Source organism: Pipra filicauda, unplaced genomic scaffold (assembly GCF_003945595.2).
Source record: "Pipra filicauda isolate LSUMZ 115617 unplaced genomic scaffold, ASM394559v2 scaffold489_size442543_pilon, whole genome shotgun sequence".
Taxonomy (NCBI): domain Eukaryota; kingdom Metazoa; phylum Chordata; class Aves; order Passeriformes; family Pipridae; genus Pipra; species Pipra filicauda.
In genome coordinates, this window is record NW_024104630.1 from 297,435 (window position 1) to 318,335 (window position 20,901).

Sequence of the window (20,901 nt, forward strand, 5' to 3'; positions counted from 1 at the left end):
AACCACAAACTCCACCTGTCAAGAGAATTCCCTAGGTTTTGTTATTCTGTGACTATCACCCTTAGGAAAAAAAAAAAAAAAAAAAAAAAAAGTATATTAACATTGAGTTCAGGGGCTTAGTTCAGAGCTCTGAGTTTGCCAGATGAAAGCTGAGCCCTGGTTTGACTTGGGCTGGCTTTGAAGAAGGAAGAGATAAGGCAGTATTAATCTAAGTGAGCAGTTCTTTTTGCCTGAAGGGAGAGATCTGGAGCTCCTTCAGGAGGCCAGAGACCACCTGGGCATTCATCCTATTGGCCCACAAATCAATGTGTTAATAGTTTGTGTACAATAGCCTGTCAGAAAGAGCAGGAGGTACCTTTAGTGCTTCTACAAAACAGTCAGGAACCGATTTATTTTGTCCCCGGGACAGAAAAAGTAGATATTACTTCTAACTCAGAGCCATATAGCCCTTTGCAATAATTTCTTGATAATTTGTGTGATTAGATGTGGGTAATCATACAAATACAATTTTGTGTATGCAGCTGAAGTGCTTTTTTGGATGGAAGATTATGAAAGGAAATTGATGTAAGTGCAGTTGCAGCAGCTTTGTGGACACAGCCAGTGTTGATGATTGATTCAGGAAAATTGTCACAATTTTAGACTGAAATTTTCACTTTGGGATGTGGGGCTGTGCATTGCCATCTGCTCAGAGGAGAGATAGGAGCAGATTCCAGAGACTCAAGCCACAGTGTTCATGCAAGGACTGGCCCAAAACAGGTAAGGTCAGAGTGGAGAAGCTGTGACTCAAATGCACCAGCACCGCAATTCCTTGGTGTGTAGCATAAAGGACTTCAGTTCCACCACAGATCATGTGCCCTTCACAAGAATTTGATATTAGAGACCTTCTGCTTATGTATTATCCATATATTAACATTTCTGCCACCATGCACCCAGTCAGACAAGAATGTTTTTAATATTCCTAACTTGAAAAAGTGCTCCCACATACAGAGCAATTCCATTATTGGGTCCCAGATAGCAAATCTGGGAAAGAAAAGGACTTACTCAATGACCTATTCAGCTTAAAATTTGTACAGGCAGCCCCTTTTTTTAGAGCAACAGATACTCCATCAGAAATCAGACAAACTAAAAAAGAGTAGATATTTTAATATTGCAGCCATTTCTACTTTGGTATGAGGAATCATTCAATAAATCTTAGCATTCATTCGGAAAAACCTTTCCAATTACTCATCTCTCACTTATACGCATACTAGCATGAAATAGGTGACCTATCTCCATGGACAAAATCTAAGTGATAAATATTCAGTATCCTTGTACATCGTAAAAATACAGAAACTGATACGGTATAAAACACACCTCAGCAGTCTAACACAAAGAAATCAAGACCATATTTGTGCATACTTTGGTCATATTTATGCATACATAACCAGCGTTCTCTTCTCTTTGCACGTGTGATTTCACCTTTATTCTTTGTCACACCAAGTCTGTCCTGCAGACCCCTGGCATGACTTCATGGAGGTGCCACTCTCATGGCATGTTATGGCAAAGAAGTAAAAAGGCTGCCAAAAAAGGATGAGGGAAACAGCCCAGGTCCTGATGAGCAAAACCAGCCTTTAGAGATTCCTTCTCTGCAGGCTTTGAATGCTGAACATCAACACACAGGGGCTGAAGTTTCTGTTCTTTTCCCTTTTTATGCTGTGTTTTTATAATTAGCCTCACATACCACTTATGGTCAAGTGTTAGGTATACTTATGTAGAATGTCCATGAAACTAATAACACAAAGAGTTTAGTATGTATTGTTCAAAGTGTTATTGCTATCTTTCTAACATCTATCATCTTCCATTGATTTACCATGAAAATGCAAAGCAAATGGTTTTGTTACACAAAGAGCTAGCACTTTCAGTTGCTGAAGAGCCATTTTAAAGCTGGAAATGTTACAAGCGGGGGACATTACAAATGAACATTTCAGTATTCTCTTTTCTAACCTGAAGAGGAAAATAAGTTCAGCAATCATAAATTTCCTCTTTCTATCATTGTTAGAAATTTCTCTGCCTACAGCCCAGTCAACAGCAATTCAGTTGTGATTCATGGTTATAAAGCCTAAATTATGACAAAAGGAGTCATAAATTGCAGGAATTATTTTACTTTAAAGATGATGGAGTATCTACTCTGACCAGAAGGCTTTTAATCTATTATATTTCTTAAATAAATATGCCTGAGCAACTAATCACTTGCTATTAGCACTCTCCTATGACCACTTTAACTAACACAACACTGTATCACTTAAATAAACTGGCAATATGCACAGGGTAGATTTATGGGCCTTAATTTCTCAGCTCACACTTGTCTCTCTTGTATGTAAAACAAATACCAGAATGTAGCTGTTGGCCGGTGTTTGCAGAATCCATTTGCTTCATATTTTGAGAGCAACTATAATATTTGTCAGCCAGTTTTGCCTTGAATTTTTTGCATGGTGAAAAAAAGCAAACCTCTCCCCCCAAACCAACTAAACCCAATTAACTAAAAAGGTAACAGAAATGCCTTTGGATAATATGGTAGCACTGGAAATAGTTCTAAAATTTTCACAGCGTCATGTTATCTATATTGTTTTTTCAGTGGAAATGGTTATGGATAGTGCCAGAAAAAGTTCTGCAACTCCACTGAGTTAAAGAGATCCCAGCTGGAATAAAAAAGGGGGTCCCAAGGAGAGCCCTCCTAAGCCAAATTGGCAGATGTCCACTAGACAGAAGTCAAGTACCCAAATTCCAGTGGTTTGCCACCAAGAAGGTGCCCAAGCAGGTAACATTTAAACTGGTGTAATAAACATGGGATATCCATCAACTGGTGTCAGTCAATGCAAGTTATACATCAGGATATTTAAAAAAAAACCAACAACCTGTTTCAATATAAAAACAACAGATGAAAAGTTTAGCATGAAAAAACTTATTATTTGCTGATGGCAAAAGATTTAACTTTTAGGGAAATTCTTCATCAAAGATGACCTCACGTCTGCAGCAGTTTCTTTGCTTTGCCTTTCCTAAATATGTACAGAAGGCCTCAAGGGCAGAAGAGGCTGCCTGGGGAGGATGTGGAAAGGTCAACCTCTCATTGCTCTATTTGCGTAAATCCCAGCAGCTCCACTGGCACTTCCCTCCTGTTACCAGAGCTGAGGAGGGGACACATCCTTGATTTTCAACTGCTGGTTGGAAACAAACAAAATAAAGGACAAATAGAAAAAACCTTTATTTCAGGCTCATCCAAAGTTTAGCACTTTCAATCAACTCAAAAATTACTTTGGCATTAAGCAGTGTGTTCTCAATCCTAAAAGAAAACTAATTTTGCTTTGGATTTAGACATTTAACTTAAAGACAACGTGTAACAAAAATCTAGCCTAAATGGAAGTCTCCAAAATAATCTGAAGTAGTGCTTGGACTCCCATTTTCTTACTGTTTCCAGTTTTTCCTTGACTTTCTCAGATTTTTTTTTAATAGGAAAAATGACTTGGCAAAAATCAAATCTGAATTTCTAGAATGTTTCGATGTCACCACATCTGTATGTTTCATAGAACATTTTCTACCCAGCTCTAATCTAATAATTGATGTCTTCTGGCATCTGTAGTAAATACAGCTCAAAAAAGGGTTATTTCCTATTAGTAACTAGTCCATCAGTTGGAAGGGAAAATAAACCCAATTTCCCTGTTTGATTGTAGGACAGCATCTTCTCCAAGCAGCGTTTCACTCTTCTGTAATCACTATTTTCCAGTTAAGTGGATTTATAGGGATGTGGTATGGCATCAAAAACCTGGTGTGAACCTTCAACCTACAGGTAGACAGAGGTGGTACCTGAGAGAAATACTAAATAGAAGCTAAGAACATAAAAATAATTTCTAAATAGAAACGAAATAGCCTTTTACTCTGATTTAGGCTTTGTAAAATGTGGCTGTGTCTCAATAAAACTTGGATTTGGGATAGAAGTTACAAACCAGGAATACCGTCCTGGAAGGATCTGGTGGATGTTCAGGTTTGGATTAAATTTAGAGCTTGGACAATCTGAACTTTAATGCAGGTGACCCCCAGAGAATGCACATGGAGCTTGGTCATCTTTCCCAGGCACCTCAGGTACCGCAATTCTTGAGAGATTTCAACAGTATTTATACAAATTTATGCTAAAAAAAATCTCATATTTTGCAATGGTGACCCAATACCCAAGACATCTGATGCTTATCAGCCTGTTTTCCCAAATAAGAAGTGCAACTGGGTTTAAATTCAGGTACCTGTTGAGAAGGAGATTGAGGAGGACTAAAAGCGAAAAGAACCCAGTACCTAGTATTTTTATTAGCTGGAAGGGTACAGATAAGCTCTATTTTATCAGTGACTTAACTTGCCATATATTAACTGCAGCCATCACTGGTCTCTGCAAATGAAAAAGAGTTGACTAAGATGGCAACCACATACACCCTCTTCCCTCACAAACATTTGTTTTAGGTATACACCAAATCTGATCAAAACCAAGCAAAAACACCCCTATCCCAAAAGACCAAAAGAACCAACAAAATCAGGACTATTTCCAGACTTGGTTTTTTAATATATATTTTCCAATATTTCTAAACTATTGCTGTGCCTCTAACACTTTAAATTATTGAAGGCATTGAAATAAGACCTTCCTACTCCGTGTAGGTCTGGGCTTGTTTTGTGAATCCAGAGTTAGGATTTATCTTTAAGAGGTCCATGTACAGTCAGTACCAGTCTGGGCAGCTGCTGTGGTCTAATTTGAGAGAGTAAAGATGTCCATGCAGTTACACTGAAATATGTGGTAGTTCAGCCTAGAAAAGCCATGCCTTTTCCCATTCCACATATCCCCTTCGCACCACCCTCTAAAAATAATTGCCTTGGTTCTGTAGGAAGTATTTCTGAAGAATCTAACTATTCACTTTTACTTAGTTTGTGTTTATTTTATGGAAAGCTACATGTTTTCAGGTCAGTGGTCAATGGAATTCTTTTCACAGCTGCCTCCTCCTGTTTATCTTTATCTGTCAGTAAAGTAAACTCTCTTCTAGTTGTTTAGAAATGAACGTATTCTGCAGTGCCGTGTCTGTGCTGCCCATGGCAGAGGATGGGCTGTCATGGAGTTACAGGGAGGTGTTCATGGCAAGGGGTTGGACCAGGTGGTCTCTAAAGTCCCTTTCAATCCAGATCATTCTGCAAGTTAGTAATAAGTAAAATAAATTCTGTTTATTAACTCGAGTCTACCACGTTACAAATGGTATCTGAGTTAATTTCACACATCCCATTATCCAGGCTCTTTGTGCTGGCTTTCCTGCTACTCTCCGGAACTCTGATCCACCAGCACATGGAGAAGAGTCCTCCAGGAACAATCTCCATCACCTCCTACCCCCCCCCAGCCCCCCCAGGGCAGGCAAATTCACTGGATCTCATCGAAGTCTAAGTTGTTCCTTACACCTTTTGTGATCAGTGAATTTGTGTTGCAGTGTTTGGACTTCTATCAGGTCTCTCCCTAAAGACTCTCCACTACGGTTGAAATATTCACAAAAAACCCCACCACCACTGAAGCGATATCCTTATATTTTGTGAGGAAATCAAGCAACTCACAGCATGTATGCTCCAGTCAGCTTTGCCTTTCCCATTCTATGGGAAGAGCATCTCCGAAGGGCTAGATTCCTTCTTTTATTTGGCCATATGCTCTCACTGTTAACTATGTTCTTTTCATAACAACCCTACACTAACCATACATTATTAACCCCCAGAGACAGAAACTTCATTTTAACATTTTCCTGTAAGCACTGTACAAACTCAGGTTATAATACTAATATCTTTTCCCCCTCCCCCCTCTGCTAACACTTTAAGCATAAGGAGATGGTAAGTCAGCTTTGAAAAAAAGAAATAAAAACTCATCCAGTGAAGAACATCCAAGTCTGAATTATTTTCTGGTAGAAAAGAGCGTGCAGGTGGTAAAACATCTGTTCTCTCTCTGGGCTTTAGATATCCAGCATTTGGCTTGGGCTCAGCAACTCCTCTCCCATATGTGTCTCTTACAGAAGGTAAGAGACTTACTTGTTGGACTCTCTATAGCATTTTTAAATTCAAAACAGAAAAGGAGATGCTTAAGCAGTAAAGGATAGCGTTATTTTCCAGAGTCTCTGCAATGAAAATTCCCCTCTAGATAAGGAGTTTGGATTGTGTGAGGTTCTGTGACTTGTCTGACAAAGAAACCAATGCCCTCGCTAGGTTTAACTCACACCTTGACTGATGGACCCAATGCAGTGATGTCTTTAAGAACAAAAAAAACCCAAAAGTTCTTTTGGCTCTTGTTCCTGCACTTTAGGGAAAAAAGTTTGTATCAAGAGATCTCAGAAAATCCCATGATGTCTCCTAAGTCTCAAGTTGATGCCTGTCAGGGTGTAATTAACAGATGCAGACAGCCCCTATCTCAGCATGACTAAGCTGGTTTTACACCGGATAAGCACAAATTATATTTATTTTCATTTCACAACATGTTCATAATTCTAATGAAATCATGTGAGATATGAACAGGAAACAAGGCACCATGACCAATCCTCCTCCCTCAGCTGTGGGGTCTGGTATTTCGATGGAGACAACAAAAAAGCAACTGCACAGCAACCACCTTCCCCACAGATTCAGCAATGGGCTGGCACAGGGAACAGGGCAGTGTCCAGAACAGTGAGTCCAGCAGGGCCAGGGCAGGGATTGTCCCTGTACTGGGCACTGCTGAGGGAGCTCCAGCGCTGTGTCCAGGTCTGGGCCCCTCAGGCACGAGACACATTGAGGGGCTGGAGCATGTCTAGGAAAGGGAATGGAATGGAGCTGAGGAAGGGTCTGGAGCACCAGGAGCAGCTGAGGGAGCTGGGGGAGTTCTGCCCGGAGAAAAGGAGGCTCAGGGGGGACCTTCACTACAACTCCCTGACAGGAGGGTGGAACCAGGGCAGGGTTGGGCTCTGCTCCCAGGGAACAAGGGACAGGACAAGGGGAAACGGCCTCAAGCTGTGCCAGGGGAGGGTCAGGTTGGACATCAGGAAGAATTTCTTCCTGGAAAGGGCTGTCAAGCATTGGAAGGGGCTGCCCAGGGAGGTGGTGGAGTCCCCATCCCTGGAGGTGTCCAAGGAATGACTGGACATGGCACTCATTGCTCTGGGCTGGGTGACAAGGTGGGGATTGGCCACAGGGTGGACTCAATGGGCTGGGAGGGATTTTCCAACCCCAGTGATCCTGTGATTCTGAGAGGAAGCAGTAGCCACTGGGGCTGATTCCATGGGATTAGGCTTGTTGTTATCCATCTGTGATCAAATCAAACAGCCATAATAACAATGTCTCAAGAACACTGCATTTCAATCTAAAAACACTTGGCCACAGAAACCAAATACTACAATACAAAACTAAATACAGCCAGTGAAATGTGTCTCTCAGCCTGAAATGCAGAAAATGTTTTTTACACAGGGCAACACGATCCAAATGTGTAGAAAGGTAAGTGGAGACCAGGATGTTTTAAAAGGAGACACAGAGGTAGATAAGAGGCAGTAATTCAAGTTAGACCTTGTCCGGTTGTGAGGTTACAGATCCTGTTCTTGGAACAAAACCCACATTTTCCTTCTGCTGATAACAAGCAGCCTAAGGGTGCTCTGCACCGGCACCTGTGCCCAACATCACCCTGTGTGGGGTGATAACTGTCCATGCAATAGCTGGCCAGGTGTGGATCTGCACAGCAAAGGCTTTTCTGTGGCTGCAAACATACACGTTATATATAAAGGGATTGTGTGGTTACCTGAGAGCACCACATTTAAATATCTGGAATTTTCTGACACTGGTTGAAACACAACTCACTTTGTTGTGTCAAACACCAGGGCATAGCATTGCTTTAACCTCTGGATGCTGAAGAGCAGGGCCAGATTCAGCTCCGACCTTGGATAGAAGGACAGTGATCACACTCTGCTGCTCTGTGATTTTGAAAGAACGCAAAATGATCGACCAAAGGTCATATAGGAGAGGTAGTTTTTGGTGGAGCAGGGTGCAGGTCTTCACCCAACCCCATATTGAGCTCAATTAAATTCACAGGTGAGTTTTAATTCAGAAGTCATCCAAAGCTCCCAAGTTCTGCTTTTGGCACACCTGGATAATGTAGAGCATCCCTTAGCAGTGAGAGCAGGACGGCACAGAGGATCCCTTGAACTGCACCCACCTCAAGGTCTGGGGCCGCTGGTGGTACCACAGGCTCCAGCCTGGGCTCTTCTGTTCTATAAATTAATATGTCAATCCCCTGTTTTTCAAGGATTACCCCATTCCTCCAGAGCACAGCCAAGGGAGATACCTTTTCATACATCAACCTAAACATCAGAGCCCTCCTGTCTCTGAAATGCCTCTGTTTTTCTCCTACTCTTCCACCTTAGCCATTTTTATGTACTTTAAAAGTACTGTTTTTCTTTAGAAAGCACGTAAGTCACACCCTTGCTCTCCTGAAGTCTGCACAAGGTTTACAGCTGACTACAGTGAGGTGAAGGCTTGACTTACACAGCCCCAGCAAAACTCTTGTCAAGTAATTTTGTGCCACAATGGAAAGCAATTCATTACGAAAGGGGCTAAAGCAAAAATCTAGCCAGGCAAATAAACATACCACTGTCAGTAGAATTTATTGAGACATTTTTGAGGCTCTCAAAGGGATTTTATTTTGAGACAATTTTCTATTGAAATTGTAATCACAGGACTGGGTGTGGAGTAACTTCTTATTTGGCAACTCAGCCCTGGTGAGAGGGAGGGCAAGTGTGTTACAATCACAAGCCATAAGGGAACAAAGGGGCTCAGGCCAGCCCTGCCGAGATGCCCCCCCCGAGCTGTGAAATACAAATCACTATAAGGCAGTAAAAGCCGCCCAGAATGTGCCTGCCTCCACTTCAAACTGATTTTTAAAATTTCCTTCAAGTCAGTTATGTGCTAAGGAGAAGGGAGAGGATATGAAGAAGCTAATGAGAAGGGACAGGATATGAAGAAGCTATTGAGAAACCTTGTGTATCTTCTCGTGCGGGTTAAGTTTAATTTCTTGAGTTTAACTGAACTGGAGTGATGAAACCAAACAAGGTCACCCTCCCACATCTCATTGTCTTGGGAAGTGCCAGTGGTTTTCATGCATCAAACTCTTGTCTGGGCTGCCTAATTTTGGGAGTTTAACTTCAGAGATGTCCCTCCCCGCAGGAGTCTCAAGCAAGTCTGCAAGTTTCATGGTGAAAGGGGCAGGTTTTCCTGCTCTTCAGGAGGAACATATGCCCACACACACCTCTGGTTATGCTTAATTAAGAAAATACACCTGCTGGAAGATGCAAAAACCTGATCTGAAGGCAGCTGAACCTACCATTGAAACTGGTGACAGCAAGAGGGAACGTCCTTACAGCACTTGGAGAAAATTGCTTGTTCCTCCTTACAAAACTGAAAGCAAAATCAAGATTAAAAAGAAAAACAAAACAAAAAGATTGAAAAACAACAGCTTATTTTGGTCTTAGAGAAGATCAATATTGAGCGGTTGAATAAATCATCATCCAGTTTGGCTGCTGAGCCTGGCTGAAGTCAAAGGGGAAGATACTATATTCCTGGGATTTGTCATGAGGAGGTTTGTCACATCTTCCAAAGGCATGCATGAGGGGGAATGAGACAGGGCCAAGTGCTGGGCAGAAATTATTTCACCTCCTCCACATCTTTGCAGCATAAAACATCTCTCATCATAAATCAGCTCTGATTAATTTATTATGGATGTTTATGTTAAATGTCTCAATTGCTCTTTCGTTCTTGGGAATACACTCTTATTTTCATAGATATTTATTAGTGCAGCTTCTCTAGGTGGCAGATTTCACTTCCCATCTCTTCTGGTTTTGGCTCTGTGGAGAGAAGGATGGAGTCATAAAACTAAAACACACACAGACACAGGGAGCAGGACACTGGCCCTTCCCTCCATCAATTGCAGAGAGACAATTTCAGGAGAAGTATAGCTGTGGAAGACATTATTTCCTTCAGTTCTGAACCTTGGTTATTCAATATCAGGGTTCTACTGCCCTTGTGAGGGCATGGAAATGCTACCAGAGAGCATTGCTGATACTTGCTTTCCTAATACAGCATGAAGTCAAAAGCTTGGGCACAGTATTTCACATCTGATACATTTTGAATGACTATTTAATATAAGTATTTCTTTACTTCTCTGGGTCCTCATTTCTTTCTGACACAAAAGCTCTCCCAAGTGTCTTTGTAAATTTGAGGTGAACTACTTCACTGCTCTCGAGGGTACAGAAGTCCTGTAAATGTATTTTACTACCTTTTCATATTTTATATGCAATTGAGTCTGGAGGACAGACCGATCTCCAGCCTTTTCTGTTCAGAACTCTGGCTTTTGGTTAAAATCAAAATCAATTTTTAAAAATCATCCTTCAACCACCTTGAAAGCCAAAGAGCATCTTGTAACATCTCAGAAAAAAAAGCAGAAGCTACATGAGAAAATTGTGGTAGGTGATTAAACTGATTAAATCCCGGGCTTAACTCTGGTCTCTCAGTCAATGCACTAGAAATGAGATGCACACATTCCAAATGATAATTAATTAAGCAGGAAAGGAAGGACAATATGACGTTATATATTTACTCAGAGCAACATAGGTACTACATGCTGTATTGATGACTATTACCTACAACAACAGTAGTTGCATAAAGCCAGATAATTAAATATGTACCTTCATGCCCTTCAGAAAGTACTGGAGTGGATGTCTATGTCTGGACATAAATTTTCCCATCAAATATTCCTCTGAGACTGCCTTAAATAAACAACAGCTCTGTGTGGGGGAAGAAGATAATAAGGAGAGCTTAAATATTAAAATGGTTTAATCTGTTTGTTTCCTAAGTAGGAACTGTTCTAGGAGGACTCATTGGTTTAAATCTCAGGAGAGGCAAAAAGCTAAAGACCATTTTTCAGTAATGTTGGTTTTAAAAATTCAGAGCGTTTCATTTTGCTAGCACTAGCAGATTAGTACTGATGAATCTTACGAATGAAATTGATTTTGGACTGTAATTATAATAGCAGGGAAATCATTCAATGGTCAGAGAAGGATGAAAATTCAGGTGTTGACCAACATTATACTGCAGATAAAAAAATTATACAGAGGATGACAGATACCAAAAGGAAATTATTAGGAAAAAGACTTAATGAGAGCAGAAAAATATTTGGAAGAAAAGTGATGAGAAGACTGATGGTTGATGAAAACCCTCTCCCAGCTTCTTCTCTTCCAGCAGAATAACCAGCTCCTGGACATTTTTCTCTACTAGAACTGCTCAGAAGATGTTCAAATATATCATCTTCAGCCTATAAGCAGCCCGGACATGTTTTTATTACCTTGTTTTCCTTCCTTTCCTTACTTCACTATTCCCACATTTTATTTTACCCACAAAACCGGAAGTAAAGAAGTTTTGCCTTAAACATATAGCAGCATGTGAATTCCCATGTGTGAAGGCTTTTTCTACCCTCAAGCACCTCCAGGCTTCTAAATCAAAGTGCAGAAGCTGTCAAAGCCAGCTAGACTATACTAAATATTTCCAGAGAAAGACATTTATACACACAATAACAATATGTTACAGGTACAAAGTGAGGAAGAACAATATATCCAATACACATAGACAGGAGTGTTTGCTTTTGGGAATAATAGTGAGAAGGTAGTTAAAATAGTGATATAGATTGTCAAAACATGATCTCAAAATCAAAATAACACTATCATCCCAAAGGCAACACTTTATAGAGCATTTCCTTAAGAAAAGAGGGAGGTTTTTTGGTTCAGAACCTTCTTTTTGCTGTTTTGAAAATAAATATTTTTGAACTTTGCTTTTCAAGATTCGTTGGATAAACCCAGACTTATAATGACAAATTAGAATGTACATTATGTCCAAGAAGTTACATTAAGGTATAAAAATCTGGATGAGTCCAAACCTTTATTGAAAGATATGTTTTTCTTCCTGTAAAACAACTACATGTTTCATCTTCCCCAGAAGTACAGTTTAAAGTGATGAAAAAAAAAATTACCTGGGAAATCATTTGCAGAGTAATATCAAAGAGAAGTATTAATAAAGGATCTCTGAAATTTGATCTGTGTTTCCTAACTTTGGTTAATTTCCTGCCTTCAAAAACCCATTTGTCGGCATGTTTCTCTATTTTGTCTTTTGTCATCACTGAAATATTTTGAGTGGGGGAGAAGCAACTGAGTTCCCTTCCCAGACATCACAGGTTAGTTTGAAATGGATTTACCTGGCTTGGTCAATGGGACCACGGGGTCTATTTCCATGCACTGGAATGAATGTGGTTGAGGATAAAGGAGACAAATGCACATCATGACGAATTTTCACTGATTTTCTGCAGCTTTGGCAACATTGCTCTCACATGATAAAAGACATACACAGAGTCTAAACTGGTTTTAAGACTGGTGGGTCATTCTTTTTCAAAGCCAACTGGAAAATGGAAACTTTACCTTCAGAAAACCAACAGCTTCTCACATAAATCTTCAGAAGGGAGGATTTCACTGACACTTCCCATAAGGCTGTGGACACTGTGTGCTGGTTTAAAGGTAAACCGGCAGGGGAAATGAACCCAACTCAAAAGAGAGATTATAAATCAGAATAACAATTTAATAAAACAATACAATAAGTACAATTATACAGACAAACAATTGCTTTTAACCCACAAAACCCAAATGTACAACCCAGCACCCTGGGGCATGAACAGAGTGATGTTCTTTGGGCCCCCTGAGTCCAAAGTAAAAGGAGAGGGGAAAACGTGTTGGTGAGAGTGCTGTTGCAGTCTGGTCAAGAGTGGTGGTTGCAGTCCGGTCGAGAGTGGTGGCTGCAGTCTGGTTGAGAGTGGCGGTCTGCAGTCTTCCTCTGGATCCCATGAGTGGTTAAAAAAAGTTCCAAGACTCCAAGATTATATATTCTCCAGTTCAGGCAGGAATGCCCAGTACTTCCCTCAGGGCGGGGAATTCCACAATGGGTGTGAGGACAAGAGCACCCTCCTGTCTCGCAGGCCTCTTAACACCCAGTTTATAGCCTGAGGAGTCAGGCTGCTCTGGAAAGAGGGTGTAAATAGTCTATTGATAACAGTTTCTGGGAAATGGCATGGAAGGCTATAGAATACACAGTTTTGGGTTACACCCAAACAGTGATGAACTGGTCCCAGCTGTTCTAACTAGGACACATCTACATATTGTGTGTAGATTTCCAGGGGAGGGAAGGTATCCCTGTGAACAAAACCAGTCTCAGCTGATTGGAAACTGGCTCTGTATCACGACTGCCCTCACCAGACAACACACCTGTGCTCACAGAGCCCAAGGTGTGTAACACCCACCACGTAATTTTCTGTTCAAATGACTCTATAAATCTCAAAAAAGAAGAAAAAAAAGAGAAAATAATAAATACTCTGACATACTTTATTACATCTGCCCATGGCGTGAAACATTTCCTATTTGTACAACAACATTTTGCCACTAGAAACCGACACCGTCCTGAAAGCAGAGTTTTGTCAGATGTTCAGCTTCATTTACCTTCATTTTCTGCTGCAGGCACAATTAAACCAAGCTCTTCCACTTCGGGTTAAGTCATGGAACATATTCACTCCAAAACTGGAACCATACATGAGCTTTTGCTGAAAGCACTGTCAGATCAGCACTGGAAGATTTTGAATGGGTGTATGAATAGGGCTTTTGTGGCCTTGCCACTTCTCAGGCACAAAGCCTTTTTAGCAAGCAAAATATTTTAGCCATTCTTATTTTTACTGTGTGATTTATAACACTGTCCCAAAGCCCTTTGTGAATTCAAAATGCTGTGACCATTTTTCCAGGGAGGAATGCTTAAATGTAATATTCCCAGACCCTTGTGTTCCTATAAGAGTCCATGATGCTGCAAATACTGACATGGGTGCTTTTAATAAATTATAGGATGGAATTTTGGCAGAATCAGAGCCTAAATAAGTGGTCATTTCAGAAACACCAAGTAGGTGTTTTACCACTGACCTTTGCAAGCCACAGAGCACAGAAGACTTTAAAGACTGCCTTCATGCATTAACACATTTTGCTAACTCTGTCTTTACTCATAGTGTCTAAGCAAATAAGAACAAAACTGATGTCCTTTTAGAATGCATTTTATTTATTTCTTTTTAGAAACCACCTTAAGGAAAATGCTGAAGTATCAAAAATGACAATCTTTTTAAATGCTATGGGTTTCTACGGAAGCTTAAAATAGAGTCAATATCTACTTTAGAAGCACTTTACTTCCAAGAGCAAGAAAACCTTATAAGGCATTAATGCTGCAGAGAACCTTTGAATAAAAAGGTATTTCTTTGGATGCACTGAATCAGAAGAGACTATTCTAAACCTGCATCTCGAACAAAGCTGAAGATGATTTATCTGGATCATGTTTAGGCTGAGCTAAGAAAGGCGTGGCATGTAAGGTTAAGTACAGTAGTAGTTAAAAGTTGGACATTCTCTGGGGACATCTGGAAAACCTGAATACAGTCAGCAGCCACTGACTGTAAGGATGTAAAAAGCACCTCAGTGGTGCTCTCGCTTCCCATATACACTTGATAAAAGGTCTACACAGGGGATAAACTCATTTTTAAGACCATCACAAATCAGGTCTATCAGGGTCTACAAACTCATAGCGAAGAATGGGGACAAGTGCAGTGCAAGAGGGTTTAGAGGGGTGTGCCACTGGAAACCACCTCAGAGCACAGATCTTGGCTCTACTCTACAAAAAAAGCCTTTAGTTTTACAGCTTATCTCTGGTAGAAGTACCAGTCTCTGTCTCTCAGCCCACATGTGGCTACATGTCGTCAAAGAGGTCCTCTGGCTCACAAGTGTTCTTCAGTGTTTCCAGGTTCCAATCCATAGAATGCTGGCCAGATGTCTTCTGTGAGGCCAGGTCAGGTCTGGAAATGTAAAGCAAAGGGATATGAAACAGATTTGGATAAAGATATAAATAATTCCAACATATACTTTGCCAAAGTAACCCTTCACAGTGAATTCTGAGCTTTTTGTTAAGTTTGCATTTAAGAGAAAAGTGGTTTTTGAAAGACCCAATCACTTGCAGAGACGGCAGTGGCAAAACAGATGAAATTCAGCTTACAAATGTCACAGCTTCAACTATTTCATCACAATTTTTTTTTTTAAGACCCTGAGAATTTCACCCTGAATTTCCACAGTGAGAGCGAGGGAGGACAGGAAAGATGCTGAAAACATGCCAAGAGCCCATGTGCCTTATTTCTCCTGTCTCTCCAGGACACCATTCCAGTAAGGCTCTGCCCTTATGCCTGGGAAGGTGAGGTATCCTGTGTTTCCAAAAACGGTGGCATTTGCAACAGCTTCTGATCCCTGTATTAATTTTATTATACTAATCTTATATGTATAGGCTGAATATACAAAAAAATATGAATCCTGCACAGAAAACTTTACTTCTGTGAGCTTAGAGAATTATGAATCACAGGCATGTGTGTTTTCAGTGACAAGACATTCCAGGTCAGCATCACTCCTTGCATTCAAAGTAAGACGTGATCTCCCAATCTTGCCTCAGTCCTTTGCTGCAGGGAATTGGGGTAGGAAGCAGGAATCAGACCTGACATGCTTGTACTGCAGGTTTTGGAGTATTGCTGGCTGGACTTTCATAAGGGTCGATGGCTTCATGACCAGGAATATTCCACTGGTGCAATCCTGACAACAGGTTAAAAACTCATACATTCCCAAGGCCAACATGTCAGCCACCAGGATGGAAAGGACTGGACAGAGGTGGTGGAGAGTGTTGCTCTTACTCTCAAGTAAGGGCTTCCCTGTGAGGGCTCACAAATACAATCTTAATCTTCAGACTGATTCAAGCATTTATTTTGCCTTCAACCACTCCACACTGCAGAGCCAACACAGCAAGTGAAATTCAGCAATTTTTTAAATTTGGTTTCAAACTGATTCAGAGCCAAATTTTCCAAACCTCATCCCTAGAAATCTCCAGGTAGCAGAAGTCTCTATGAAACACTGTGATTTCAAGATGCAGGGAGCTCCTTAAGTCACCAGGCACTGCCTCACATGACTCACAGCCTCTCATACTTCCAGTTCCTTGACCCCTTGGAGGGTCAGAGCTCTTATTATGGACCTTCCTGCTGTGGATCTGGGGGAATGAATTTCCTTTTGTTCCCCTTGTGCTCCTGAGGAATCAGCAAAACCCCAGTAAATGCTGAGTCCTGGATGCTGTCACTTCCCAAGTGGTCTCGAGTATTCATAGGGGTTTCCTCATCACTCAATCCACCACCCCAGTTCTGCAAACCTCTCTAAATTCAATGTGTTGCTATATTCGGATTATGATAATTACTTTACCTGAAAGTCTAACTGGCTTTCTATCAGGACTCTTCCAAAATGTTCATCTTCAGGCCTGAGTAATTTGTGTCCAAGCATTGTTTATTCCCCTTTTGGTATGCAGTGAGATCTAGACAAATGTTTGTCTCACCAAAAGTCACTGGGATTAACTGTGAAACAGACCTGCCAGAATTGGATCCTCAGAGCACTCCACACTGTTCTGATTGCCAGAAATCAACTTATTTCTGCCCTAATTTTAAAAAAATATATAGGCAGCACACCCCAACAAAGAGTTACATTCGAGTTCACTCAATGGAGCATTGAAGGCATGTTGTTCTTTTACTTTTCTGAGTCTATCCAAAGCATCAAGTCTCCAGTGAGAACAACATATGTAAATCACACAGTGTGGAGCCACACACTAATAATTTTAATTAATTCTGAAAGGTCTCATTAGCAAACAAATTAGGCTGTGAAGACCTCTGTACCACCAGGGGATATTTTAGGTATGGAATCTTTTTTTGGTTTTTGGAGCATATGCTCATATATCATTAAAGCATTTAGGAATAAAAGACTTCTGAGACCCCACATTTGTTGACTATGACATTACACCTATTCCAGTATTTTTAGATTTGGACAGGTAAACCTCATGGTGCCTATGTAATGTCAACGAGCATTTCATTCTCATTGGCTAAAATAACTGTTTTCAACACTATATTTGAGATCACACCCATAAGCCAAGTCATCGCTGAGTTTCAACATCACACAGTGAGAACTATTAAGCTTCTGTGTCCTTGTAACAACATGGTCCTCATTTAATCTCCAAAAGCTGTAACACCAGGCCTGAACCCAACTGCACTACCAGAGTGGAAGCATTAGGCTCTTCACACAAAGATCACAAGAAAATTTTTGGGTTTAAGACTTGGTGATTCCTACTTGCATGGCAATTACTCACTGAGTGGCAACAGCTTGCTTTGTGCTGTGAAGTTATTTTGAATCTTAGATTCTCGGTGAGGCTGTGTTGCCATACCCTGATGCATAACTGAGTTAATTTCTTCAAATTGCCATGAGTTGTATAGCCCTCTCTTGCCAAAAAGGCTGTAAGTAAGCTATTCTTCTTGAAAGTTTATTTTGCTGGATCTCTTTTTGAAGTCTTACCTTTTCGGTAAACTTAAAATCCATTAACACATCTGGAGAACTGCTGACCATAAGAGATCATTTCATATTTCCTGACATTTAGTTCATAAAATGAGACAGAGGACTAGATGCACAGCTGGTGTGAATCACTGGAGCACTAATAATGTCTGTGGAGCTCTGCTGACTTACACCAGATGAGATCCTGGCCCAAGAATTGGAAGAAAGGGGTTACATGACTTGATATTTCTTTCCACAGCTGAGGAAGAGCTGCAAGGAACAGAAGACATGAAACACTTTGGTGCCTTACAACACAGGAACTCGAAGCCATGCAAGGTGGTGGCTTTGCAGAGCAGCTACACAAATAAACACTTTTTTTCTGGAAAGATGAAGGATTCCTGCACTTTTCTATTCTTGTAGAGCCAGCCCCGCATGTTGTGGTTATGATTCTACTCGAATTTTTGTCCTTGAGCAACTCCCTTGGGATTTGGAAAGAGAAATACCCTTGTAAATTAACACAGATATAAAGACTTTCCAAGAAACTTGAGTAATCTAGGAGGCAACCCTGTGCCCTTCAACCATTGCATTATTTTCCTCATTTTTTTAATTAAGTAAAATAATCAGTTCCAACCATAAGCTGGCATTTTTCTAAGAGGGGAGATCTCAGTTGTCACCAGTGGTTTAGGAAAAGGCTGAATTTCTCAGCATGTACATCTTACCTTATCTTGGTTTAATGGTTCACTTTTGTCATTTTGACATTTATCTTAATGAAGGTTTTATAATAACAGAGGATATAATCTGATATAGTGTTATAAGAATAGGTGACAGCAGCAGCTTGTAGACAGAGAATTCATGGTCATTACAGCATTAACCTTAAGATTTTGAGGCATCTCAAACAGAAACTAAAGCTCATGGCCATAGGTAAAATCTTGGCCTTGAATAACCAGGATCCCGTGGTGCTCCCAGTGCTAGTGGGAGACATCCTGACTGGGCAAAAAGAGGAAAGTTAACCATAAAAAGAAAAAGAAATGGATAATGGAAGAGGGGAATAGCCTTTTAGATGCATTGAGAACACCATATGAAGACAGAGCTCTTTAAAGTGGAATACTAAAAGTGTAAGTAGACTAAATGGAAGCTACACGTGATTAAAAATATGATGGTATTCCCCTTCACAAATATGCTACAATGACTATAAGATAAATTATGGAGGTATTTTTCTTTTTAATTCAATTTAGAATGGAAAAAGAAATTAAAATGTGTTACTTTTTGGCAGTATTAAGAGTATTCCGCTTGCCAATGTAGTCCAGGCTGGCATTTATTCCTAGAAATGATATGAAAACAAGCCCACATACTTCTAAAGGATCCTGCAAAATGTAAACCCCAGAAAGTCTTGAAGAACTTATTGGATACAATCAGCTTCGTGACCTGAAATTACAGCTGAGGGACTTTTGCCTCAGTTAGTAAAGAAACTGAACTTCTTTTCTGCCAATTTCAATTGTCTGAAGAGAATGGTGGTGTCAGAGATCATCGGAGCCCTACCTACACCTGGCCCCAAAACAAATTCACAGAAACTAGAGAAAAATACTCAAGAAATAGCTGAAGAGAATGATTCCTGAGGTGTCCACACGTGGCATTTTCCTGTGCTCAGTGTACTGAGCAAACAGTCTAGTCTCAGTTAAGGGCACCAGACAGACAAAACCACCACCACCACCACTAATAATAATAATAACAATAATAACAACAATAACAATAATAATCTTGTTCAATTAGACAGTTAATGAAGAGTATTTTCAATGCAGAAACCACAAATTTAGTACTCAACCAGGGAATCAGTGTTCCTTCATAAGATTCCTCAGCTGGCTGGAGGCCAATCTGCAACTGCACCTGCATCCATCACCACCCCTGCACAGTAGGACAAGTCTGGAATCCTCTCAATCAACACAACTTAAGCAAAAACTCCAAAAACCAGGAACATTGCTAAACACTGTCTTCAGCTCCTGCAAGCGACACTCTTCATGTTCTAGAACCAGACACCATCAATTGGGGATGATTTTGTTTTATACTTGTACAAGTTGTCTTTTTCTTTATGTATCCTTGGAGACCTTCTGAGGGAGGAAAGCGGGCTTGGAGTCCCTCAAACATCACATAAATGGACACACTGATTGCAGCAAGAGCAAACTCACAAACAAACCTGCTACATTGAGAAGACTCTCATGTATCTCCAAACGATGTATCTTTTAATATTTGATATAACTTCCAATAACCACTCTAGATCAGCTCACAACACTACTAGTCATTAACTCTATTTATTTAGTCCTACAAAACAGGAGCTTTTTTAGGGACTTGTATCCTTTCACTTGCAAATTCCCAATTAACTTCAGTTGGCATTGGTGCATATCCTTATTTAAGAAGAACATTCTGGTTTAGTAATATAAATATAGTCCTAGATATTTCCATCTGATTGAACGTGTTTGCAGATGCTTACTAACAAAGATCTACTTAAAAATGTAATAATAGATGTCACCTATGAGGAAAAGTCAAAACCATGTTTGTTTTAGACCAGTGGCACACATTTCTGTGGCTCATTTCCACTTAAACTCCTTCCTGCTTAAATAAACTAGACCACATGCATTTCTACTAACAGACTAGCACCATTGCCTTCACTGTGGAAAAAATCACAAATCTCCTAATCATAGCTATAAAAGTACAGAGTAAAGCAAAAACTAGGTTTGTTTAAGAATTTTGTCAAATCCAGTGCATTGCACATTTATTGACAAATGTTAGGAGACATTTCTCACAGCCATTATCACATACACATTTATGCAACACCAGCACCAGCTAAACTGTGTTACAATCCTGTTCCACACTGCCAAATCCTGGAGCAGCTTGGTCTCCCTGACCCTTTCCTGTCCCCTCAAGGGGATCACAAACAATGCCCAGAGACCTAAGGGGGCCAATAAAAACTCCTGGACTTGTTTATCACACAGGAAATGTGAGTCCTTGTGCTGCCTCCAAGGGCAGAAAAGGCTAAGATGGCTGTTGCAGCACTGGATTGTGGAGGGAGGGGTTTTCCACCTCAAAATCTGATGAATTGCCCATGGCAGCTACAACTGAAAATCGGGTTGAAACAAATCACAAAAGCAAGAGCATTTAACTGGAGAAAAACAGAGTTAAAGTATTTAGTTAAAAGTTTAAGTCTGTGCTTGTAAAGCTACCTGTACTACGGGCTCAGCCTTCAGCTCTCTGGGATCCATCCTTTGCATTTGCTGCTACACAGTGAAACCCCCCACTTCCCACATTATTAACATTTAAATTATTCTGAAAGAAAAATGGATTAGTTCAGCGTTCATATGATGAAAGGTTCCCTCGGTACTAGACTAGGGTGCTCTGATATCTT

The 20,901-nt window shown here is 40.4% G+C and overlaps 1 protein-coding gene across 1 annotated transcript in view; it reads right to left on the bottom strand.

Moving 5' to 3' along the window:
- Positions 1-13,448: 13,448 nt before the first annotated feature.
- Positions 13,449-20,901, bottom strand: part of XRCC4 (X-ray repair cross complementing 4) — a 124,251-nt gene continuing 116,798 nt past the window's right edge. Inside the window, exon 7 of the mRNA XM_039386516.1 lies at positions 13,449-14,962. Coding sequence (XP_039242450.1) covers positions 14,857-14,962 — 106 coding nt within the window. The 3' untranslated portion in view covers positions 13,449-14,856. The remainder of the gene's footprint in view (positions 14,963-20,901) is intronic.